The sequence below is a fragment of the Electrophorus electricus genome, chromosome 7 (genome assembly GCF_013358815.1).
Source record: "Electrophorus electricus isolate fEleEle1 chromosome 7, fEleEle1.pri, whole genome shotgun sequence".
Classification (NCBI taxonomy): domain Eukaryota; kingdom Metazoa; phylum Chordata; class Actinopteri; order Gymnotiformes; family Gymnotidae; genus Electrophorus; species Electrophorus electricus.
The window spans coordinates 17,800,708-17,827,245 of record NC_049541.1 but is presented as its reverse complement, the minus strand read 5'-3'; the positions used below and the strand labels follow the sequence as shown (position 1 = coordinate 17,827,245).

Sequence of the window (26,538 nt, the reverse complement as noted above, 5' to 3'; positions counted from 1 at the left end):
TCTTCAACCCTCTTTCAGACCTTCACTCCTTCACATTCTCAGTGCTAATGGGAGATGCCACCATTTCTCCCTGGTTTGTGTACACACAGTAATATCTAATCACACAGACGTCTGCAGGAGTTTTTATCAGTAGGTCATCTGTGTCTCCTCAAGAGCAGTTCTAAGTTACTCATGTTCCAGTACAGTTCAGTACATGTGAATACTCTCTGTTCATTATTAGCTGGTCATTACCTGGTATTTCTGAGCTATTGTGTATTATATGCTTTTTTTTTACATATGCATTTATTTATTTATGTGTGAATGTGTGTATTCTGTGTTTCTCTGATATATCTCACATTACTCTGGGAATCAGTAAAGTTCAAGTTATCATCTTCTCTTCTTTATCAGAAGTAAAGCAGATGAATTAGAATCAGCTGCCTTTATTGTTCCTTCCTCTAGATGCTGCTCCTGGTATTCCAACCTAACACCCTAAATCCTCCTCTCTCTCTCTCTCTCTCTCTTTCTCTCTCTCTCTCTCCTTTAACAGACAGTGTGAGGCTGGTGAATGGTGGTAGTCGCTGTGCTGGCAGAGTGGAGGTTCTTCATGAAGGACAGTGGGGAACAGTTTGTAGTGATGACTGGGATATGAGCGATGCTGCAGTGGTGTGTAGAGAGCTGGGCTGTGGGGAGGCTGAAGCTGCAGTGCGTGATGCTCACTTTGGACCAGGATCAGGGCCAGTACTGAAGGGATTTACACACTGTAATGGATCAGAGTCTACACTGAATGAATGTAGATTTGAATATAATGCAAATAGTAAAAATAGTGAATACATTGGAGATAATGAATATAGTGGATATTTTGATTATATTGATTATATTGATATACAGAGCTGTGAGTCTCATGAAGAAGATGCTGGAGTCATCTGTTCTGGTAGGATGTAGCTATTTTACACCATGTTGTGCACATGCACTTGTATGTCTTTTACCAATTAATTACTCTGACGCAACCATGAATGTCCAAGACAGCAACTATACTGTTTGCATTGTTTTGATGTAGTCATAATATGCACAAAAATAACTTTACTGTTGTGGTAATTTTCACTTAAATCTGCAATGTATATTAGATCTGTTAAATGTAATATTCCTGAAGTGAGTGTGTTTACTTGTAGTTATGAAGAAATTCAGTTACTTAAGTATATAGATACTGTACCATATGAAGTATTTCATTATTCTTATTTGATTAAATGTCACATTGTTTAGATAATACTAATACATAGGTTATAAACCCAGATATTAGAATAATGACTTCCACCAGATCTCCAAGAGACCAGATTTACCTTCTATAAATTTCTGGATGTGGTGTCCCATATTCTTGCTTGTTTTGATGTGGTGTTTTTCAGTGTAATTGTTTTTACTTGGGGAAATTTCAATATTGTTAAACCTCACATTACCTCTGGGTATCAATAAAGTTAATTTTACAGTCTTCTCTTATCAGAGGTAAAGCAGATCAATTAGAATCAGCTGTTCTTATTGTTCCTTCCTCTAGATTCTGCTCCTGGTATTCCAACCATGATCCTACCGCCCTAAATCCTCCTCTTCCTCTCTCTCTCTCTCTCTCTCTCTCTCTCTCTCACTATCCTTTAACAGACAGTGTGAGGCTGGTGAATGGTGGTAGTCGCTGTGCTGGCAGAGTGGAGGTTCTTCATGAAGGACAGTGGGGAACAGTGTGTAGTGATGGCTGGGATATGAGAGATGCTGCAGTGGTGTGTAGAGAGCTGGGCTGTGGGGAGGCTGAAGCTGCAGTACATAATGCTCACTTTGGACCAGGATCAGGACCAGTACTGAAGGGGTTTGCACACTGTAATGGATCAGAGTCTACACTGAATAAATGTTTCACTCATCGTAATAATGACTACTGTGAGTCTCATGCTGAAGATGCTGGAGTCATCTGTTCAGGTAGGTTGCAGCTGATGTTAATATTCACTCCCCCAACACAACAGGTGGTACACATGCACTTGTCTTTGACACAGTTTAGATAATACGAATACATCAGTTACAAATCCAGACATTGGAGTAACGACCTACACCAGGTGTCTGAGTAGATTTACCTTGTACCTGGACGTGATCTCACATATTCTCTTGTGTTTGATATGATGTTTTTCATTCTGCTTACGTTGACTTGTATTAATTTCTCTTTGGTTATACTTCACATTCCCTCTGAGAATCAAGAAAGTTCATGTTATGTTCTTTAATCAGAGGTAAAACAGATAAATTAGAATCAACAGCATTTTTAGGTCCTTCCTGTAGATGCTGCTCCTGGTATTCCAACCATGGACATAACACCCTAAATCCTCCTCCTCTCTCTCTAGCTCTCGCTCTCTTTCTCGCTCTCTTTCTCTTGCTCACTCTCTCTCTCTCTCTCTCTCTCTCTCTCTCTCTCTCTCTCTCTCTCTCTCTCCCCCTTATTTGAATTGCCACTGTTTATGAAAAGTGCTATAGAAATAAAGTTAGATTAATAAATTGCTATATAAGAAACTATAAATGTGACTCAACTCTGTAATGAATCAGAGTTCGTTGAGACAGTAGTGATCACCAGTCTGAACAGGCTGGATAAGCTGGTGTAGAAAGTGGAGTGTGTAGTGGGGTGAAGCCTGGACTCTCCACAGGCTATGAAAGAGAGGAGCAGGTGGAGGAGAGAAACTGCACTCAGTTCCTGAGCTCCTCCCTCCCACCCCCACTGCACAGTACACTGGTAGAGCTCAGGAGCTCCTTCAGTCCCCTTCATCAGGACAGAGTGCAACACTGAACGTCTTCAATCCTCTTTCAGACCTTCACTCCTTCACATTCTCAGTGCTAATGGGAAATGCCACCATTTCTCCCTGGTTTGTGTACACACAGTAATATCTGATCACACAGACGTCTGCAGGAGTTTTTATCAGTAGGTCATCTGTGTCTCCTCAAGAGCAGTTCTAGGTTACTCATGTTCCAGTACAGTTCAGTACATGTGAAAACTCTGTTCATTATTAGCTGGTCATTACCTGGTATTTCTGAGCTATTGTGTATTATATGCTTTTTTTTTTTTTTACATATGTATTTATTTATTTATGTGTGAATGTGTGTATTCTGTGTTTCTCTGATATACCTCACATTACTCTGGGAATCAGTAAAGTTCATGTTATCATCTTCTCTTCTTTATCAGAAGTAAAGCAGATGAATTAGAATCAGCTGCCTTTATTGTTCCTTCTTCTAGATGCTGCTCCTGGTATTCCAAACATGATCCTAACACCCTAAATCCTCCTCCCCCCCCCCCCCCCTCTCCTTTAACAGACAGTGTGAGGCTGGTGAATGGTGGTAGTCGCTGTGCCGGCAGAGTGGAGGTTCTTCATGAAGGACAGTGGGGAACAGTGTGTAGTGATGGCTGGGATATGAGAGATGCTGCAGTGGTGTGTAGAGAGCTGGGCTGTGGGGAGGCTGAAGCTGCAGTACATAATGCTCACTTTGGACCAGGATCAGGACCAGTACTGAAGGGGTATGCAAACTGTGGGGGATCAGAGTCTACACTGAATGAATGTTTCATTGGTCATAATAATTACTACTGTGGGTCTCATGCTGGAGATGCTGGAGTCATCTGTTCAGGTAGGCTGCAGCTGATCTTAATATTCACTCCCCCATCACAAAAGGTGGTACACATGCACTTGTATGTCTTTTAAACCTTTTGTCATACCAAGTAATTACTCTGAGAAAACCATGAATGTCCAACACATCAACTATATTGTTTACATTGTTTTATGTAGTCATGATACACACAAATAGAACTTTACTGTTTGTGTTTATTTTAAATCTGTAATGTTTAGCAGATCTATTAAATACAAAACTCAGTAAATTGGTGTGTCCACTTGTAGTTATGAAGAAATCCAATTCAAGTACTTTGTGTATATATAGAAGGGTTTTATTATTCCTTTTTAATGTTCCTGTGGTTTATCATTATAATACATAGATTTCAATCCCAGTCTTAACTAATGACCTGCACCAGGTCTCTGGGAGAGTAGATTTACCTTATAGGAATGACTGGACATTGTCTCACAAATTCTCATGTTTTGATGGAGTGTTTCTGTCTGTGTGTGCTTACTTGTACAAATGGTCCTCACTGGTGCTTTGAGATAGTAAAGGTGTTTCAGGACTTTAAGAGGTGTTTGAAGACTTTTGGCCAGCAGGTTTGCCCCTCCCAGGTTCCGTGTTCCGTGTTTTCCCTGTCTTGTGTGTTTTAGTTACATTCCATAGTTTCGTTTTTTCCTCCCGTCGTTTGATTTTCCACACCTGTCCCTCGTTTCTAATATTAAGTTCAGGTATTTAAACTGTCTGGATCCCAGTGTTTTGCTGTTCATTTGAATGTTTGTGTTTATGTGATTGTGAATGTGTTTGGTTATTTTGATGTTTTTGCAAAGCCTGTAAGTTTGTAATCTAACCTTCGTTTTTCTTAGCCCTGAGTTTCCCCTAGTCTGTTATAGCCTGCTTCCCGTTTGCCTCCGTGTGTTTGTTTTGTTAATCATGTATCCCCGTACTCTCTGTTTCGGCTCTTTGACCCTGGACTGCCTTAATGACTCTGATTTTAGATTTACCCATAATAAATCTTGCTCCTCTCCGCATGTGTCCACCTCCATATCGCTCAACATTACAAAGTTACAGATGTTGTTTGTTGAGAGCTGGACTGTACATTTATTATGAACATCAATTTATTACAAATTCTATCATCGCCAGAAAGAATTTAGAAGGTGTATCACTGTTTTGTTTTGTGATTAGTGTAATTATTATTAAAACAATTTCAGTGCACATGTCAGATCACCAAATTTATCATTATTCTTGTTTGACTGTGTGAATCTCACACTATTTAGACAATGCTAACACATCAGTTACAAACATATACGTTGGAGTAATATCGTCTACCAGGTGTCTGAGAGAGTAGATTTACCTTGTAGGAAACCTTTAATGGAGTCTCTCATATTCTTGTGTCTTTGATGTATTGTTTTTCAATGTGCTTGTGTTCACGTGTGCTCTGTTCACAATGTTTAATACAAATTTGCAGCTCACAGGAAATCCAGACTTACTGACGGTCCTCACCTGTGCTCTGGGAGAGTGGAGTTACTTCATAATGGGACCTGGACCACAGTGTGTGATGCTAACTTTGACCAGCAGGATGCAGAGGTTGTGTGTAGAGAACTGGACTGTGGGCTTCCTGGGGAGGTGCTGGGAGCAGCTGCTTTTGGCAGAGGGGAGGGCCCGGTGTGGACAGAGGAGCTTCAGTGCAGAGGCAACGAATCTGATATTTACTCCTGTCCAATAACGTCTTCACCCAAACTTTGTTCCCATGATAATGACGTGGGACTAATATGTTCAGGTTATATGTCAATATTTATCTCTTTCTTACTATTTACATACCATGTATGTACATTTGCATGCATGTATAATGACAATAAATATGAACTGAATGCTGTTGCACTAAGATGTCAATTATGTGTTCAGGTTACACAGCGGCACATCTGGTTAATGGCTGGGACTCCTGTTCTGGTCGAGTGGAGCTCCAGTACCTCAGTGACTGGGGCTCAGTTTGTGGTGATGGTTGGGATATGAGAGCTGCCAGTGTCCTCTGTGGACAGCTGAAGTGTGGGAGTGCTGTGGCTGTGTTGGGGGCAGACTGGTTTGGGGAGGGGAGTGACCACATCTGGGCTGATGTGTTTCACTGTCATGGGAACGAGACACACCTGTCAGAATGTCCCATCTCATCATGGAGTCGAACAGCATGTTCTCATAAACAGGATGCTGGAGTCATCTGCAATGGTGAGCTCTTCCACTCATGTACACCACATTACTGAAGTTTTAAAACATTAAATATATTTTTGCATGCTAAAATAAAAACCTTTTTAATTTTCAGATTTAATTATATTCCCATTCAGGTTCCTCTCAGGCCTTTCATGAGGGGCGAGTGCGGTTGTCTGGAGGGAGGGAGTGTGAGGGGCAGGTTGAGGTTTACTTCATCCAGGACTGGAGGAGAGTTCTCCTGGACTCCCGGAGTGTGTCTGAGGCCTCAGTGATCTGCAGACAGCTGGGTTGTGGTTCTGTGTTGAACTTCTCCAGCTCCTCTCCATCCAGCCCTGAACAACACAGCCACATGTGTATGACGGGTTTCAATTGTTCTGGGAGTGAAGCTCATCTGGGGAACTGCAGCAGTGCAAACCTCCTCAACCTCTCCTGCAGCTCCAGGGAACAGCTGTCAATCACCTGCTCTGGTATGTGTTACATTAACCTAAAACATGGGTACCTAATACGCTCTAAAATGTATCCTTGTTGTGTCAGGATTTATGACATTTATCACTTAGTATCAAAAATAAGAACCTGGAATCATTATTTTGGTAAAACAATTCCATGTCTCTCTTTCTGTGTGTGCGTGCGTGTGTGTGTGTGTGTGTGTGTGTGTGTGTGTGTGTGTGTGTGTGTGTGTGTGTGTGTGTGTGTTTAGGTGTGTTTAACTCAGGCCACAGCTCCATCAGACTGGTTGGTTCTGGGGGAGATTGTGCAGGAAGACTGGAGGTTTTCCTCAACGGCTCTTGGGGGACAGTGTGTGATGACTCATGGGACATTAAGGATGCCCAGGTGGTGTGCAGGCAGCTGCAGTGTGGAGTGGCCCTCAGTGCCCACGTACCAGCCTGGTTTGGTCCTGGAACTGGCCCCAAATGGCTGAATGAGGTGCAGTGTGAAGGGAACGAGACTTCCATGTGGAACTGCAGGTATCAACTCTGTGGACAAGATGAGTGTGGACATCAAGAGGATGTAGGAGTGGTGTGTTCAGGTAAAGTTTGCTGACTGCTGCTGTTCTCAATCAGTCTGATGTGGCTGATTGTCTTTCAAAGTTCTGTATATAGTGATCATTAAAAAATAGGCTTGTCACAATCATGAATTTTTCTTATCTTCATTCATTTTTGTACAAAATATGACAATTATTTAATTGTTTTGTTCCAGTAAAATAAGCACAGTAACACTGTAACAAGAAAAAGAAGAAAATCATAGTATATTTGTACATACAAATACCCTTAAATTTGTAAATGGCTTTACAGAATTATGCTATGTTGTTATTGTATAAATATTACATTGTGTTATTACCTTGTGTAACTACATTGCTGTGGTTATAAGTGGCTAGCCTTAAAATGTATGCATTACCATTATCTTTTACTTGGCTGACTTGCTTTTAAATACTCGACACTGTCTCTGACTTTTAGCTGCTCAAGTGTTTGGAAATATGCTGGGTCACTATGGGAAATGTAGTACCTGTAGTTAATTTATGTGGTGTTAATGCTTTGGTGCATGGAAACATTTTACTGAGTCACTTGCTATATCATTTCTAGTGATGCCCCTGTTAAATAACAATTTTGAGGGAACAGTATTATTACCATTATTGAATGAATAATTGCTAAGGGAAAATGCAGCGACTGGGTACTCTCAGTTTTTTGTCCTACTGTGTGTTTTGTCTGCCTGTTTGGACACTCGAGGCATTATTCCTCTTTGGGAGAACTGAACATTTGGAAATTGGTAGATGATGCCAACTTTATACACCTGATAAACTGAATTTTATCCCAGTGAAGTTATCCCACTGTTACGAACTCCTGGAACCACACTCATCCCCGCACTGCCATGCCTACCTCTTCTCACCGACATCTCTGATCTGGTTTGCCAGAGTAGTAATTACACACCTGATAACTATTCTCCTCATTACTCCCCTTATTTAAGCTCCCCTCCCTCACATTCTCTTTGTGAAGTATTGCCATTCCCATGTTGCATACCGAGCCTTCCATATACGTGTTTGTCTTCCTGGTTTCCGTATCCTGCCTGTGTTTCAGACCTCGTCTCCTCCATGACCCCTGGTTGCCTGTTGACTCAGCCCCACGTTTTTGACTTCAGACCAACCTGACTACGAGTACCCACCTGACTCCTCTAACCTGCCCCGTTTCTTCAATAAAACCTCTAGCAACAGGATCCTCTCCTTTGTGTTTGTGCATTCATAACACCCACAGTGGTGGAGGAGGAGGCCGAGGAGGGATTGGACGTAAAGGAGAGACAAAAGAGGAGAACTGCTAAACTACATGCTAAAGCACATAGACCAGCTTTAAAAATGTCAATTTCCCAACCAGACGCAATTATATACTGGACCAAATCTACACTAACATCCCGGGGGCTTACAAAGCTGCAGCATCCGCGCAGCTCAGCATGTCTGAACACATTGTGCTAGAATGAACCGCTACTTACAAACCTCTTATCTGTAGAGGCCTTAAAATTATTAAAGACTACAAATGCAGTTACCAGCAGATCCACCATGATCGAGCACTACTTGACTCCCTGAACCAGCATTAAATGATCATTTCTGGGTATTTTCAACCTCTCACTGTATCTGGTTGTAGGGGGGAATTGTCCCACAGATGATGCCATAGTGCTCCACACAGCCCTGTCTCACCTAGAACCTCCTAACATATGGTGGTGAGAATAGGGGACTATGCATCATCTCTGCTCATCCTAAATACAGGTGCACTGCAGGAATGTGTGCTTAGCCTGATCCTCTTCTTCCTTTTCACATGACTGCACCCCCATCCATGCTTCCAACACCATTGTGAAGTTCACAGATGACATCACAGTAATAGGTCTCATAAAGAATAATGATGAGACTCACTACAGAGAGATCTCTCACATTGCCAGATGGTCCTCAAGCAACAATCTGGTTCTGAACACTACCAAGACCAAAGAGTTCATTGTGTTTTACAGAACAACCAGAAGAACAGGGCATGCTCCATTATTCATGGAAGTGGAACATGTGGACAACATAAAAGTACCTAGAACTCCACATTACAGCCAGCCTTACCTTGGCATTGAACATCTCCCACCTGGAAAACAACGCCCAGTAAAAGCTCTTTCTCCTGAGGTGGTTCAAGAATGCTGGTGAGAGTAGCCTAGAGGATGGCAGGATGCCCACATTCCAACCTGAACTCAGGATCATGGGATTGCGGGATACCCGCTCCCCGACCTGAACTCAGTGTATGCTGCCCACCTTCAGAAGATAGCCTGCGGCACAAAGACCACAGATTGTTTGTCCACCTGCCTTCAGGATCAAGATTTCCAAGAATAAAAACCAGTGGACTAAGGAACAGCTTTTTCCCCAGAGCTGTGAATTCCATCACCCCATCTGTACACACTCACCTCAGTCTCTAGACACTTGACACACTTCAGTTGCAACCTTGTGCATGCACCTATTTTACACATTACTGTACTTTGTATTTACCACTGCAACATATTGCTGTGTGCTTCTGTAATTGATTATGTGTTTGTGCTCTTGCATATCTTTTTAAGGTTTAATGTTTTCTTGGTCATGTTGAGGGTACAGCACAGAATTTTGTTGTAATATATGCAATGAAAATAGTGTTCATTCATTCATTTAATAGTTTTCATCTTTCTCTCACCTCACCAGAATTCAAAGAAATGAGACTCAGTGAGGGTTGTAAAGGGAATCTGGAAGTGTTCTACAATGGAACCTGGGGGAATGTGTGTGTGAATGGGATGAGTGAAGAAACACTAAGTGTGGTCTGTCGAGAGCTGAACTGTGGAAGAACAGGCAGTGAATCCACATCCAGAGCAAGAGTGGAATCATCTCCTAACTGGCTGGATCAGGTGAAATGTAGGAAACATGACACCACTCTGTGGCACTGCCCATCTGAACCCTGGGGTAATAACAGCTGTGAAAATCACAATGAGGTGGCTCAAATTACTTGTTCAGGTAGGCAGATTCTCTCCAGTTTGTACTGGTTTTATGTACTTTTATTGTACTGATGAGTAAACTTTATAGAGTTGTTTCTTGTCTATTACTTTGACAATAATCAATGCCATACAAAATGAAATATAACTGTTTAATATTGCTACCAACCTACTGTACTGGCAAGGTAAGATGCCAAAGAACTTTTGTAATTTGCTCTGGATTGTCTGCTAAATGCCATAAATGTAAATATAAATAGCTACAGAACTGGATGCTCTTGGAAGTTCAATCTGTGTCTTGCTCTACACGCAGGAGAGAGAAATGATCGTGTGCAGCAAAGTCATGTGAAATGCTCCTCCTCTTCCTCCCAGAGCCAGTGCTCCAGTAAGGACTCTCACACAAAGAAGGTCCACATTTGACTCAGGAGAGCATTAATTACAAATGCTACAAGTGTCAGTCCTCTCCTCACCATGATCAATAAGTCTGTGAATCTGACATGTTCAAATTACAGAAAAATCCATAATTTACTATATTACTGTTCTGTTATGATTTCTGTAGCTAAAGTTGTCAGTGCAGCTTTGGCTCCTAATGTTTTGTGTTTGTGTGTGTTTCTGTGTGTGTGTGTGAGGTAGATCACCTGCCTCTCAGGCTGAGGGGAGCAGAGAGAAGCTGCTCTGGGAGGCTGGAGGTTTACCATAACGCTGTGTGGGGCTCCATCTGTGATGATCAGTGGGACATCAGGGATGCTGAGGTGGTCTGCAGACAGCTGGGCTGTGGGAAGGCACTGAGGGCTGATGGGAGTGCTGCCTTTGGTGCTGGTGAAGGGGTGATCTGGCTGAACAGGGTGAAGTGCAGAGGGGATGAGATTCACCTGTGGGACTGCAGTTATTCACTGAAGAACCACACTGACTGCTCCCACAAAGAGAATGCTGGAGTCACCTGTGCAGGTCAGAGGATTTTGCTTGATTCTGAGGTTTCTGTGCAAAAATATTTTCTCCCATTGATAATAATTTGCAAAAGTTTATTTTCATTGTCATTTTGGGTAATGAGAGTTAAATCAGTTAGTGCTTAATTTCTGTCCAACTTCTTAGAGAACATGAACATGTATTTTGAATGTCTGGGTGTTCTGCTTTTATATTGACAGACCCTTATGTGTCTCCTACTGCTGCACCCAGAACAACCACAAGCACCTCCACCTTTATAGGTTCGCTCTGTCTCTTGGTCATTTTCATAATTGACCATGGAAACATTATTGCTTGTTCTTCAGAGTTGTTGGTGTGTATTTTTCTTTCCAGATGTTCAGAAGACATCCAGTCCTCTACAAACTACATCAGCAGCTGTTTCCTCCACCACCCCTACAGTGGTCCTGCTGGTACTGGGAGTGCTGCTCTTCCTGGCCTTAGTGCTTCTCTCTGGGCTGGTTTACCAGAACAGAGTGCTCAGGAGAGGTGGGACACATTCACACATCATCGACAGTCCAGTTTCCGGACATTCTCTGAACATCATTAGTCCTTGAGTCTGTCTGTCTTCTGTTACATTGAAGTGACACCATGTTTCTGTCTGTCTCCACCCAGTGATCTCTAAGAGGAGGCGTAAGACTCTGCCTGAGGCAGTCTATGAGGAAATCAACCACAGATACATCAATAAAAGAACCCGTGTCTCCACTCGAAGGGGTGGGTGATGTTTGTGAAGTCTGCAAACTGAGATTTACTGAATTATATTTATATTAGAATTGAGAGGTTTCTTCCAAATAATCGAATAACCAAACACATCTGAATGCAAGGCCAGTGATCAAAACAATATTTAATTTCCAAAATTCTTTGTAATTTTGTTGTGCAGCACAAATAAGAAAATTATATAATGTAATGGCATGGGCCCCTCCTCTTCAAGTCCTCCTCAAGTACATATGTGTGTGTGTGTGTGTGTGTGTGTGTGTGTGTGTGTGTGTGTGTGTGTGCGTGTGTGTGTGTGTGTGCGCATGTGTGTGTGTGTGTGTGTGTGTCCTTGTGTGTGTGTGTGTTTGTTTGTGTGTGTCTTCATCACCATGCGCCGACCTCATTAATCGGTTATGTCACTATCTATCATTGTCTGTCATTATCTTTCTTGATAGTGTGCGTATTTAAGGTCCTGTTATAAGTATGTCTTTTGTCGGTGTTTGACCCCTTGCTTGATCCCTTGTTTAACCTCTTGTTTAACCATTTGTGTGTCCTGTTATCACTTAGTTTTCTTTGTGTTTGGGTTTTGTTTTATTTGCTGTGTGCGTTAAATGTCTGTGTTCGTCACAACAACGGCTCACCTCGGCATCCTGCCTCTGCCTCCAAACGTTACATATAAAACAATGAGAGAGAGAGAGAGAGAGAGAGAGAGAGAGAGAGAGAGAGAGAGAGAGAGAGAGAGATAGAGAGAGAGCGTGTGTGTGTATGTGTGTGCATGACAGAGAGAGCTTGTGTGTAATGGTGTAAAATGGTAATAATAGCGTTTGGACATGAGAGAGAGAGATGAAGCGAGATAAAATGAGTGAGAGAGAGACAGAGAGAGAGAGAGAGAGAGAGAGAGACAGAGAGAGACAGAGAGAGAGATATAGTTTGATTTTCCAGATGCTTTGGAATTTTTCTCAGGTGTACAAATAGTAATAAAATAATGTAAAATAATAGGAGCCAGTGGGTGAAAAGAGCGTTGAATGTGAATTAGAGTAAATGTGTCTTTGGCTGCATGTGAAGAGTGTGGTAATTCTGCTGATAATCATCTATTAGGCAGGGGAAGCTCAACTATATTATTCCTGTACACCTTTAGTTTAGGTACAGGATGAGAAAACCAAAGAGCAGCAGGTGTGTACATGCTTGTGTGTTTGTGTATGTGTGTAAGAGAGAATGTCTGTGCCTGCAGCTAGTTTTGTGTGAGAGACATAAGAAAAGAGAAGAGAGAGAGAGAGAGTGTGTGTGTGTGTGTTTGTTTTTCCAAATGCTTCCTAATTTTTCTGAGCTGCACAAATAATAAGAAAATAATTTAAAATAATGAGAGACTGTCAGTAAAGTGAGTGGTGAATGTGTATTAGAGTAAATGTGTCTGTGACGGCATGTGAGGAGTGTGGTAATTCTGCTGATAATCATCTATTAGGCAGGGGAAGCTCAACTATATTATTCCTGTACACCTTTAGTTTAGGTACAGGATGAGAAAACCACAGAGCAGCAAGTGTGTGTAGAGAGAGAAAGAGAGAGAGATATTGAGTGTAAGTGAATGAAAGAGGGGTGTTTGTGTAGCCTCTATACACTCTATACATCTCTGTACACCCTGGAAAGCAGTGTCCCCAAATTTTTATTATGCAGGTAAGTTTGGCTGTGTGTGTGTGTGTGTGTGTGTGTGTGTGTATATGTGTATATGTGTCTTCTGGTATGGGGTCTTAGGCTGCCCTCTACTGGCTGCAGTGTTATTATTTCCATCTTCCTGTAACCAGCCCAGTTGATTATGATCACATGAGTCAGTTTGTGGTTGATTTGGTGTTCTGTACCTGTCACATGACTGTTCTGCTCTCCTCTAACAGGAAGTGTCCTTTCTGAATCCCAGCATTCAGGATATGAGGATGTGGATCAGGCGTTTGTCTCAGGTAACGGCCACTGCATGTTTTTGTCAAATTGGATCCCATTTAGAAATATTATAATGATGGATAAGCAATAAAATAATTTATTATTAAAACTCACCTAGCTGAACCTTATTTATAATATTCTGTGATGAATGGTTACAGAAAATGTAAAATTTTACCTAGCATGAAATATTTATTTGTTCTTTTAGATTTCCACTTTGTCTCATATGAGTCTATCTGGTAGTGTGTGTTCCTCTTTGTTAGATAAATGAGAGCTTTTCTGTCTCAGAGTCTGATTTACTGCACTGGTTAAACATTTTATTCATCTGTAGATCAGAAGATGTTTTGCAGAAGTTCTTCCCCCATATTTTAACCAGAGTCACATGCAGTAGTTTACAAAAGACCTATCACAGAATGACTGTTTGTACATCATTCTCATTACAGCAGTCTGTTTTAAGTTATGTAAAAAACAAAGTAAGTTATCATCTTTTTCCAGAAAAGTCTGTGACTGTGGACCGGCCTGAGTATTATGATGATGTCACCACCACCGGTGACCTAATAAGTGAGTTCCTTTATTAACTGATCATGTGATTCTACTTCCTTAAACCAAACTATGCAAAGATGACTGGACTGTTTTAAAGACGGTCTGCTTTTATTGAACTTAGGTGACATAGAAAGAGAGGACATACCAGAGAACTACGATGATGTCATCACTGCTGGACCCAGCCCTGATATTGTAGCAGGTGTGGTTCTGTATTGGGGATTGTCTGTCAGACAGAACAAACATTCTTACTACAAACCCATAATTGTTCATTTGTTTGGTGTGAATACAAGTATGAATTTGTATGGGGAGCACTTTTATATTCAGTCATCATTACAAACATCTGAGATCACAAATAAAATAAAAATTAATAAATAACCAAAAAAATAAATCAATAAAAAAGAAAAGAGAATCATTAAATGATCTGTAAATGAATGATGCCTGTGCTACTTTTATGGAGCTTTTCTTTGCTTTAAGAGCTGCCAGCTCAGTAACATCTGTGTGTCGGTACATCTGTGTTTTGGTGTAGAGGACGTATCTGAGAATTATGATGATGTCATTACTGATGATCAGAACGCTGCTGTTGTGACAGGTATAACTAGTAATGTTACAACATTGTAGCCTCATACATAAAAGCAGTTAATGAAATAAATGCTAATGTACTGGTATTTTCCTCTATATCTCCTCTATAACAGAGGAGATGACAGAGAACTCTGATGATGTTATTACCACTGGACCAAACCCAAACATTACTGCAAGTAAGATTTTAATACAAGGTCATTTATGTCAAATGGAAGCACTGAATCAGAACAATAGGTTGTAATGTAACACATATTTTATTGCTATCAGTATCATATGTCTTCTCCTGTTGGTATAGTGGCCACACCAGAAGACTGTAATGATGCTGGAACAAATCCAAATGTTACAAAAAGTAAGTATTTTTTTTTTCAAATGTAGAAACTGTAATGCTGTAAATATATATTTATATTATATTATATATATATATATATATATATATATATATATATATATATATATATATATATATATATATATATATATATATTCGTTATATTTTAACATCATAATTGATCTTTGCATGTTGGTGTAGTGGACACACCAGAGAACAGTGATGACATCATCACTGCTGGACAGGACGTAGGAGGTGTAAATGGTGAGTGGCTTCCCTTGTTGTGTCCTCCACTACATTCTACCTGTATGGTGGAGTTGGTGTGTCAAATCAAGAACACAGGCAGCACAGTGAAAACATGGTCACATTAGTGATGACATGACATGGAAATGTAATAATGTTGATGCATGACAGAGGGCTCCTATTTATATATCAACTACAGTCTCCCTTCACTTATATAACAAGTGCACCCATATTTATACAAGTGGAGACGAATGAGACAGTACTGGAGTTCAGTGCCATCTACATCTGTCTAATCCTGTCCTACAAATGCTGCGTCTGTCTAAGTGTGATCTGCAAATGATGTGTCTGGTACCTTGAATCATGCAAAGGCTTAAAACTAATACAGAGCTGGTTGTCATAAATGATAATAGGCTACATTTTATTCTTAAGATATTTTATTTAAGGCACAGTATTTGTACATCTTCATATATTATATTTCTTGGAAATCATAGGATTTCTTAGCACTGTAGTGGTGATTAGATAAACACTGAGGCAATTTCTGTTTTACTCACTCATGAACATTTTACAAGCTGATTTAATATGTGCATAATACAAAAATAAAATATTTTAAGCTATTTTAAGATTTTAGAAAGAAACATTTGAATGTACTCTTTTTACAGGCTGTGAGGACATGAAGGAGGAGCCTCAGAAAGAGATGAATCACATGACCAAGAGACAACACCAAGTGCCTTTCCTCAGGAAATTACATTTGAACTTCTTCAGACTCAAAAAATGATTTCTAACATTTTTCACAATATGGAACATTTTATACGACATTGTTTATTTCAGCTTTCAGCTGGAATCATACCCAGGTATAAAAATACCAAAGTTTCTTTCGCAGCCAAGCATCACCAATTGTTTCTCAACATTTTTAAAAATGGTAATATGTAGTACATAATCAAAGCTGAAAAGCTTTATCTCATCTATCTCACTTGTTCTTCTATTGAAATAAACACGTGATCTTTTGCAAGATCTCCACATTTAATCATTCTGAATACTTTGCTTACGCTATTAGAGGCCTAAACTTACATTTTCAATTCTCAACAATCTTAGCAGCCTAGTAAATTAACAAATAAACAAATAGCCTAAATAAAACTAACGTTTATTGGAAAAGGCTCCCTATTCCTTTTTAATCTGTACTACTTAAGAGTCGCGTCATAAAAATACACATGCAATAAAACATTTAACGTTTTAAAACTTTTATTTTTAGCGAGGAAATTACACCTTAATTCAGTACCATTTCTAAAAATGAATTTTACAACTTCTGTGATATTTTGTAGTATTTTATGTAATCCTACTTTTTTTCTTCATCTACACTTTCACACATTTCAGAATTCGGTGATCTATGCAGTTTCTGAGTTTAAGATAAAAAGGAGAGTTTTGTTAATGGCACAAAAGTTACATGACGCGATTCAATTATGTCATTTTCTTTTCAAAATAGAAAAGGAGAAATCACATATGGAAAGCTTATTATATATCCTAAAATGAAATTAGTAATATAATCGTTTTTATAATTAATTTATAAGCGTAGTATGGCTAAATAGATTCATTTTATATTTATACTAATGATAAATTATGAGTGAAAGCCAAGGACAATGTTGTACTATTAACTTATTGTTACACTAGAATAAGTTATTTATTATAGGTGTCAAAAGCATTGGTAGTGTCACACACAACACTCTTACATTTATGGTATTTAGCTGAGATTAAATTCAAATTTCTATTATGAATTTAACAAACATAAATAAAATGGAGCCATAAAACCTACACGTACCACTGAGTATTTGTATCGGCCCGAGTGCCGCAGGGCAAGTGCAGGACGTACAGACTCCCTCCACGGAGACATTTATTAACATACGAAAAACACAACGGCACTCACGTATAACGTAAACGGTGAACAACGACTAACATTACCGATGTCAACATTAACACAGACAACATGACCATAGTTAACGTGATCAATAACCGCCAGCGAAGCAGCGTCCCACAGCGGTGTAAGTGCACGCAGACATTAGCAGACTAACCACGTGCAGGCGCGTGCTCAGTACAAAGGCTACAAAGAAGACGATTAGGCGCCACTGCACGCGGTGGGCCGTACCAGGTGACTAGTGGGGGCTCCGTGACAGTATTTAATCAAAATGTAAAGCCTTAATAACTGACGTCATTTATGATAACATAATATTCTAAGGTTTTGGCTAATATTAAGGGTAATTAAAGGGAACTAAAGACATGCTACACTATATGAAGTGGATGAGTTGGCATTAGGTAGTCCAGTTATCATATTAGTTTCCTCCAAGAATGTTTTTCAGAACTGAATGAATATTTTTGGCAGCAGAAAATCTTTGGTGTGCAGAGGTTGCAATGAGCTGTGCTTCAATACGAAAATGTTTGACCCACCTCCTAACCATTTTATTTATTTATTTATTTATTTTTGTGTAAAATATTTTGTATGATTGTTGAGTAAAGATTATTACTTAAATGTGTTTATAATCATGTAGGGTAATACATGAAAAAGTATCAATTTAATTATCCCCCCCCCCCCCCCAAAAAAAAAAGTATTCTTGACTCATTACAAGCATGTCATTTTTCTAATTTGTCTGTATAGGGGAGACCAGGGTTGGTTGACACCTGGGTTGGTTGTCACATTACTTATATTCTGTAAACTATGGAGATCTCTATAGAAGTATTGACACTGAAATGTTCAGATTTGAGGGCAGAAACCATTAGCCATATTTTCCTCTCTTTGACCCGAAGAGACCTGATGTAAGATCAGTTTTGTGATTTTTCATACCATAAAGTCTGTATTTTGCAATCATATATTGAGAGGAAACTAAAATACCTTGAAATCAACTATTTCACTTAAAACAGTGGGGACTATTGTAGTACCAGTTATTAGTTTGAACTGTTTCCTCAAATGTTGATGTCATTAACATGCCCTTTATTGGAACTGCCTTTGTGGTGGTGGTTGTCACATTCATGGTGAGGATGATGTCATCTCAAGGTGTGTCATCTCAAGGTGTGTTCTTTTTCCTTGAATTTATGGTGCAAATATCAATCAAACAATTTGCCACAACTGTAAATATTCTAATCAAAGCATTAGATTAAGTGAACTGAACAGTGTTAGATTCACTTCTATTGATATTTATTCACAGAAATATTTGGTAAATTTTTCATTCATTTCACTTTAATGACAATGAAATTTTGGTAAAAGGTGTTATTCTATTTTGTACAGTCATTTATTAAAGGTCTAATATAATTTTGTGATGGTGGCGGCACAGAGGGAGCAAGAGGTGAGGTTGCCAGAAAGTGCTCTTTATTCTCCATAGGTGAATGCACAAAAGTCTGGTAGCGAAAATGAAAATCAAGAAAGAAGAATGCTTTGCTTGGTATGGTTTGGTTTGGTTTGGTTTGGCTTTGCTTGGCTTGGCTTGGCTTGGCTTGGTAACTCCTCTCACGGTAAGCCATTAATGCGCAGCATCCTCCCTACCGACCTGCGGGTTGAAATAGGTGATAGGAGAGACAAAGAACAGGTGCACCGGGTTAGTAGGCAGGTGATTGGGAACGAAGTAGGCGTTTCCGTTGTGTCTCACGGTGAGTGGGCATGGTTCCCCCGCGGAGAGGCCGACCCTTCGTGACAAATTTCACCATGACAACCAGCCCTATGCTGTGACTACCAATCCCACCATGCAGCTGGTCTTCACAAATGCACAACATGTATTCAAAATCTAATAGCTCATTATACCAATGGTGGAACTGTTAAGGTTCTACTCCCTTTGTGCAGGGAGACACTCTGCTAGTTCATGATGTCTAGGTTTGTCTGATGGAAATTATACGATTGGGAGGTTAGAGCCATAATAAAAAATGTGACAACCAGCCCGTCTCCCGTAATTCAGATTACATGTAGATTAATGATGCTGATATTCACTCACTTACTCAGATCCCTTTTTACTCCTTGTTCAGATTGCTTGCAGAATGAAATTTGACCAAAAGGTTAAGACCAAAAATGATTAAGACCATATGAAGCTGTTTTGGTTATTTTGCATCTTGGGCAAAGTCATCATGTAACGTGTATGAGAATTTTATTTCAGTTTCCTTTTTATTGCTGAGTTAGCTCACCAGTGAGCTTGTTGTCGTTTACGTTACAGAGGATAAAGAATCTCATCAACTCCATAACTGTCTTGCTAACAAGGGGAAAACAGGACATGGGTGAGTACAATAAGGAGGCGGAGCACATGAAACACAGGGCACAGACAATAACTAAAACATATCAATTACCAGGTGATGCTGTTGCCAGGAGAACCACCGAAATCTTAATCCAGAATACCAAAACTGCCTAATTCAAAGCCCAGTGTAATGACACTATAATGTTAAAGTAGGTTCTGGTGAGTAATAATATCAACATTAAATTCCAGAGACTAGCAGTGTTACGTAGCCAGACTGACTGATGGGATTTTTATAAAATACAATATTGCCAAGGCTTTGAAAATGTTTATATTTTAACTTCACAAAATAATAGAAATAAATTGTACAAAATCAATAATAATAATAATAATAATAATAATAATAATAATAATAATAACAGTATTACTATTATTAATAATAATAATACTAATACTACTACTAATAACAATACTACTACTACTAATAATAATAACAACAATAATAAAAACACTAACACTACTACCAATGATAATAATAACAATAAATATAGATGCGAGCAGCACTTCCGGGGCCAAGCACAGTCTTGCCAGTCTGACATGAAGCAACGTGGATGCAGAAATCACCTTCCGTGGACACATAACATTCTGACTGTGTCCCCTATTTCCTGAAGATGCCGTGAAAAAGGTGTTTGAGGTTAGGTGACAATGAAATAAAGTGTTTTGATGAACTGGAAATTGGATTGAGGAGCTTCTTAAGTTAATAAAAATGTACAGACATAGACATATACATGTATAGATTGGAATATCCCCTGCCCTCAATCCAGTCATTAAAGGTTTTAAAATGTATACAATAGCAATTTGCATATAATGAGAAAAGCTGGTGACTGAGTTTTTGATGATGGTCTAAAATTGAACTATTCAGTGCTGTTCTATTGTTTGTTGCACCATACTGGAAGTTGTGGATGCCTGACTGGTTAGTTGATATGGAACTGAATGAAAGGCTATATGCATGTGTCTGGTTACATCACATTTGTGAATGTTTTATGAAAACACCCTGTCTCTTTCCAACTGTCTCTTTGCAACCAAGACAAGTCAAGGTGTTTACAATGCACAAACTGGCATTTTGGGTCTAATGTGAATTGGTGGGGAATTTCTGAGTTTAGTTTTGGTGATAGTATAAAAACATAAGAACTGTACCGTGTTGCTGTTATAACCTGCACTGATTATATGTTAATATGACTGCAAGTACAATTAGGTAGCCCTGTTTACTGTGATGTTCTATATGGTATGGCATTAAACTTTATTAATTGTTACATTGTATCATATACATTCATACCAGTCTTACTGGAGGGCTTAAGGAATTTTTTGTGAACAAGTATCTGAAGTCTCTTGTAGGTTGAGTCATGCACTCAAACATTGCAGGTAACATCATACTATAATTACATGTTTGATATAATTGCAAGTATTGATGTGAACTACTTTTATTGACTTCTGCCCATTTAGGTTTAAATACAAGTCCTGTGAAGTGCAAAGTAGGTAACTGTGCACTGTAGAGCCTCCCAGTGTCATAACTGGTTCATTACATGTGTGTCTGTCTGTATGACTGTGTAGGAGTTATGGACTTGAATGCGTTTTCCCTACTATTCCCTACTCCCTACTATTTTGTCCACCCTTCCACCATGACTCTCTGTCCTCTCTCTCTTTGGTGGCAGTTACAGATTCTTTCATTTTTACACTCTCCTCATCAATGATTCTTCTGTGCTCTCTCTCCTATAGACCTGTAAAGTCCCCACCTCTCCCCTCGCTGCCACAGGAGAGAACTAAGGACTGCAGAGAGGTGGTGGAAGAAATCTCACCTAGATTCAGAACTCAGCTCATACCAGTCTCTCTTTTCCAAGTTCTCATTGGACATAACATCTGCAAAGTCATCCTACTACAGAGGAAAATTTGAATAATCAGCATCTGATCCACGCAAGCTCTTCACTATTTTTCTTCTCTCCTTAATCCCCTCTCCCACTTCTTCCTCATCTCTTACTCCTTAGGATTTCATCACCCTCTTTGAGGAGAACGTTGCGGCAATCTGCCAGTCCTTTTCCTCTGTTCCCACTCTTCCAACCAGTGTGCATTCCCCAACATCCAACTCTCTGACTTCTTTTTCTCCTCTCTCCTCAGATGAAATTCTTCAACTTCTGACTTCCTGCAATCCATCTACATGTCCACTGGATCCAAGTCCTTCCACTCTGTTCCAGACAATCTCAAGAGATCTGCTTCCTTTCATCTCTGTCATCATCAACAACTCTGTATCTTCTGGATATGTGCCAACTGCATTCAAAATCGCCAAGGTGGTAGCAATCCTCTGATCTCGATGGCTCCAACATTGCCAACTACAGACCGGTATCACTTCTCTCTTTCCTCTCAAAAGCCTTTCCTCATTTATCTCTTTTCCTCACCCAGAACCAGCTGCATGATCCCAGTCAGTCTGGCTATAAACAGGCACATTCTACAGAAACAGCCCTCATAGCAGTGATGGAGAAACTTCATGCTAGAAACAGCCCTCATAGCAGGGACGGAGAAACTTTAAGCTGCTAAAGCTGCCAAACTGTCATTTGTTTTGATTCTTCTAGACCTTTCAGCAGCCTTTGACACAGTAAAACACACCATTCTCCTCTCTAACTGTCTCCCCAGGCTTGGTGTGACTAGTTCTGCATGGAAATGGTTTCAGTCCCATCTGGAGGGACGGTAATATCAGGAGACAAGGAAAGAATCCACAATCAAACCATGTAGACTCTCCACTGGTGTTCCACAGGGCTCAGTATTAGGTCCCCTTCTCTTCTCTTTATATACTCGTTCTCTTGGTGATGATCTTCTCCTACCACTGCTATGCTGATGACACTCAATTATTTCTTTATTTTCCACCCTCTGACACACAGGTCTCCAGACGTATCTCAGCATACTTGACTGACATTGCGTCATGGATGACAGCCCATGACTTGAAGCTTAACCTCAGTAAAATCGAGCTTCTGTACATCTCGGTACTCCCAAGCCTTACCATGACCTCACTGTTTCCTATGAGAACTCCCTGGTATCACCATCCGAAGCTGCCTGTAGCCTGGCCATAACTTTGGACAACTAGTTGTCATTCTCAACTCAATGTTTCTAATCTGACCCGGTTCTTTGTAACATATGAAGGATTCAGCCCTTTCTCCTGCAGGAAGCTGCCCAGGTGCTTGTGCAGTCTTTTGTGATCTCAAAGCTAGACTACTGCAACTCACTACTTGCTGGTCTTCCTCTAAGAGCCATCAAACCTAAACAACTTGTCCAGAATGCAGCAGCATGACTGGTCTTCAATCTTCAAAGGTTCATAAGTTACTCTGCTGCTGCGCTCCCTTCATTGGCTTCCAGTAGCTGCACACATCAGATTTAAAACCTTGATATTTGCCTACAAAGCCAGAAATGGACCAGCCCCTTCATACATGAGGTCAATGGTCAAAGCCTTGTCGTACACCTACGACTGCACAGCCACTTCCAGCTCCACCATCATTGTCAAGTTTGCTGATGACACCGTTGTCATGGGCCTGATCTCGGACAACGATGAGAGGGCCTACCTGGAGGAGATTAAACAGCTGGAAAACTGGTGCCAGGAAAATAATCTCCTCCTAAACGTCAGTAAGACAAAGGAGCTGATTGTGGATTGCAGCAAGAAGCAGGAGCGGCACTACCAACCTGTGAGGATCAGTGGAACCACGGTGGAGAGAGTAGATAGTTTCAGGTACCTTGGTGTTCACATCTCGCAGGACCTGTCCTGGTCCCGCCATACCAACCCCCTGGCAAAGAAGGCTCGTCAGCGTCTTTACCACCTCAGACACCTAAGATACTTCAGACTGCCCTCCAAGGTACTGCGGAACTTCTACACCTGCACTATCAAGAGCATCCTCACGGGGAACATCACAGTCTGGTTTGGGAACAGCACCAAGCAGGACAGACAAGCACTCCAAAGGGTGGTGCGTTCAGGAGAATGCATCACTCGTACGGAACTTCCTGACCTGCACACCATTTACTACAAGCGGTGCCAGACCAAGGCCAGGAGGATTGTGAAGGAACCCACCCATCCCAACAATAGGCTGTTCTCTCTTTTGAGGTCAGGGAAGCGCTTTCGCTCCCTGAAGACCAAGACAGAGAGACTGAAGAGGAGCTTCTTCCCACAGGCAATTCGGGCCCTGAATCAGGGAAACTGATAAACTGTGGGGACCACCACCACAATGTAACATAACTGTAAATATGTTCAATTACCACCATGTAACATAACTGTAAATGTCAATTACAAGATGGGACATTGTGTACATACATATCCATATATACATTGTACATTGTGTATATAAACATAATATACATATATTGTACATACATTGCTAATATATTTTTGTATATATATATATATATATATATATAGAATATATATTTCTCTATGCACCCCTGTTTTACTTTTTCCTTAGGTTGGACAGAGCACTCAACCATTTCACTGCGAGTTATACTGTGTATGACTATGTATGTGACAAATAAACCAAACTTGAAACTTGAAACTTGAAACCGATCCGTATCTCAAGTACTTCGAACCTCAAGTACGGCTCAGCTTGAAATACCATGCTTCAAATCTCATGGAAGACAAGCATCTCATGGAAGACAAGCATTCTGTCCTGGCTCCAAGATGGTGCAATGAACTTCCACTTGCTGTCTGGACAACAGAGTCCCTTGCTGTCTTCAAATGCAGACTGAAGATCTATCTATTCATGGAATATTTCAATGACAACTGACTCTGCTCCTTTATTGACTGACTAAATTAATAGTATTGTTTATTATACTGATGTTGTTTAACAATCTCTAGTACTTATTGTTTATTACAATTATCATTGTTTAAGATTGACCTTATGTATTTTGTACTTCTAGGCATCAGCAGTGATCCCTGTATTTGTACAGTATGCTAGATCATTAGTATCTTGGACTCTAACCTACTGTACAGGCTAGGATATATTCTATGAGTAAATGATAAAGCACTTTTGTTAATTGCTCTGGATAAGAGCATCTGCTAAATGCCATAAATGTAAATGTAAATGTAAATGTAAATGAGTGTGCTGTAGCGTCATCTGTAGCAGCAGAGACTATTACCTACTGACCAAGTTTCATGTCTGTAGGACTTATGGTTTGGTCTGCACAATTTGTTTTAAATAATAATAATAATAATAATAATAATAATAATAATAATGATAATAATAAGCACTATAAGTGCTTGGACCCTAATAAAAATAGTAGCCTTGTAGGTGTCAGTTTTTACATGCAAACGTGCATGCACATACACACACACACAATGCACATGCATGAGCTGTGGCCACCCAGCCATATTGTATCTGTTTTGCATGTGTTTCCCAGGCAGGTTTTGTGGGAACAGCATGTGAGAAATGTGAGGAGAACATGTTTGGACACGCGTGCAACAATGGTGACAAAGATGATTCTTTAAGCATCCTCACAATTCTGGAGCTATGTAGTCCTTGTGTCTTAATTGTGTGTGTGTGTGTGTGTGTGTGTGTGTGTGTGCTCACAGAGCTCCCCATTTGTGCTGTGTTGCACTGTGGGCAGAATGCACTCTCTTTTGAAAACATTTCCTCTGGAAAACTGGTATGAAAATGCAAACCTGGTTTCTTTGGTAATGGGGTCCAAAGCACGTGTGAGTACCTGTTTGATGGACTTCCTGGGAGCTGCTCTTTCATTTCCATCAGAACAGAGCAGAGCACTTTTTATACAGCTTTTGCTCTGGTACTGTTGTCAGGAAGAGGTGAAATCCCTAATCTGAGCACTTTCTGACAAATTTGGTTATCAGTTAGATGTGTCTGTCAACAACGTGTCTTATACAAATGACTTTATATAAGGCTCAAATCCAAAATGTAACCAAGCCAGCTGCCTTCATTCTTTTGAAAAATCCTCTGACTGGTTTGTCACTATTTTTGTTTCAGGCATTGGATGTGGTGCCATTTATAATAAGACATTATGTGTAACTTTACATGTAACATGTGCAAAGGCATAATAGGACAGTTGTAATCGTCATCATGTTTGTCACTGTTGTTGTTTGCAGTGATTAACCCATGTCTGAGGAAAGTGTGTCATGAGCACACAGTGTGTATACACACCGGCCCAAATCAGCACTCATGCATGTGTGCCGAGGGCTATCAGGGAGACGGCTACATGCCTGCAGACTCCCGCCACAGCAACTCCACTCAATGTGTTTACGATGGCCCTGGAAAGGTGTATGTGTGCACTCTTGTATTTTTTATTAATTTTAGTGCTTGTTTGTAAATAATCTCTAAGTAGAGGCAGGGTTTAGAAGCTTTGCCTGACAATGTGAAGTAGACCAAAAGATCCTCAAAAACTAGACATCATGCTGTGATTCGAAAAAATTCAGGAACAAATGAAATACAAAGTAATTGAGATCTATGAGTCTGGAAAAGGTTATAAAGCCATTTCTAAGGTTTTGGGACTCCAGCGAACTGCAATGAAAGCTTTTGTCCCCAAATGGCAAAAACATGGAATAGTGGTGAACCTTCCCAGGAGTGGCCAACAAAAATTACCCCAAGAGCGCAGCGATGACTCATCCCAGAGGTCACAAAAGACCCCACAACAACATCCAAAGAACTGCAGTCCTCATTTGCCTCAGTTAAGGTCAGTGTTCATGACTCCACCATAATAAGATTGGGCAAAAATGGACTGCATGGCAGAGTTCCAAGACAAAAACCAATGCTGAGCAAAAAGAATATAACGGCTCATCTCAATTTTACCAGAAAACTTGATGATCCCCAAGACTTTTGTGAAAATACTCTGTGGACTGACGGGACAAAAGTTGAACATTTTGGAAGGTGTTTGTCCCATTACATCTGGCGTAAAAGTAACACAGCATTTCAGAAAAGGGACATCATACCACCAGTAAAATATGGTGGTGGTAGTGTGATGGTCTGGCACAGTTTTGCTGCTTCATGGACTTGCTGTGGTAAATGGAACCATGAATTCTGCTGTTTACCAAAAGATCCTGAAGGAGAATGTCCAGCCATATGTTTGTGACCTCAAGCTGAAGCACACTTGAGTTCTGCAGCAGGACAATGATCCAAAACACACCAGCAAGTCCATCTCTGAATGGCTTAAGAAAAACTGAATGAAGACTTTGGAGTGGCCTAGTCAAAGTCCTGACCTGAATCCGATTGAGATGCTGTGGCATGACCTTAAAAAGGCGGTTCTTGCTCGAAAACCCTCAAATGT

General features: G+C 40.2%; 1 protein-coding gene and 1 long non-coding RNA gene across 2 annotated transcripts in view; both read left to right on the top strand.

Moving 5' to 3' along the window:
- Positions 1-3,404: 3,404 nt before the first annotated feature.
- The window catches only part of LOC118241715 (antigen WC1.1-like), a 38,529-nt gene continuing 15,395 nt past the window's right edge, over positions 3,405-26,538 (top strand). Inside the window, exons 1-12 of the mRNA XM_035528182.1 lie at positions 3,405-3,619; positions 5,070-5,374; positions 5,500-5,814; positions 5,931-6,263; positions 6,494-6,823; positions 9,485-9,790; positions 10,079-10,150; positions 10,399-10,713; positions 10,911-10,970; positions 11,062-11,214; positions 11,341-11,439; positions 13,308-13,370. Of these exons, the coding sequence (XP_035384075.1) occupies positions 3,405-3,619; positions 5,070-5,374; positions 5,500-5,814; positions 5,931-6,263; positions 6,494-6,823; positions 9,485-9,790; positions 10,079-10,150; positions 10,399-10,713; positions 10,911-10,970; positions 11,062-11,214; positions 11,341-11,439; positions 13,308-13,370 (2,566 nt within the window). The remainder of the gene's footprint in view (positions 3,620-5,069; positions 5,375-5,499; positions 5,815-5,930; positions 6,264-6,493; positions 6,824-9,484; positions 9,791-10,078; positions 10,151-10,398; positions 10,714-10,910; positions 10,971-11,061; positions 11,215-11,340; positions 11,440-13,307; positions 13,371-26,538) is intronic.
- Positions 14,060-14,639, top strand: LOC113568970. Its single transcript, XR_004776294.1, has 3 exons — positions 14,060-14,089; positions 14,417-14,479; positions 14,583-14,639. It is a non-coding gene; the product is annotated as an uncharacterized LOC113568970 (long non-coding RNA).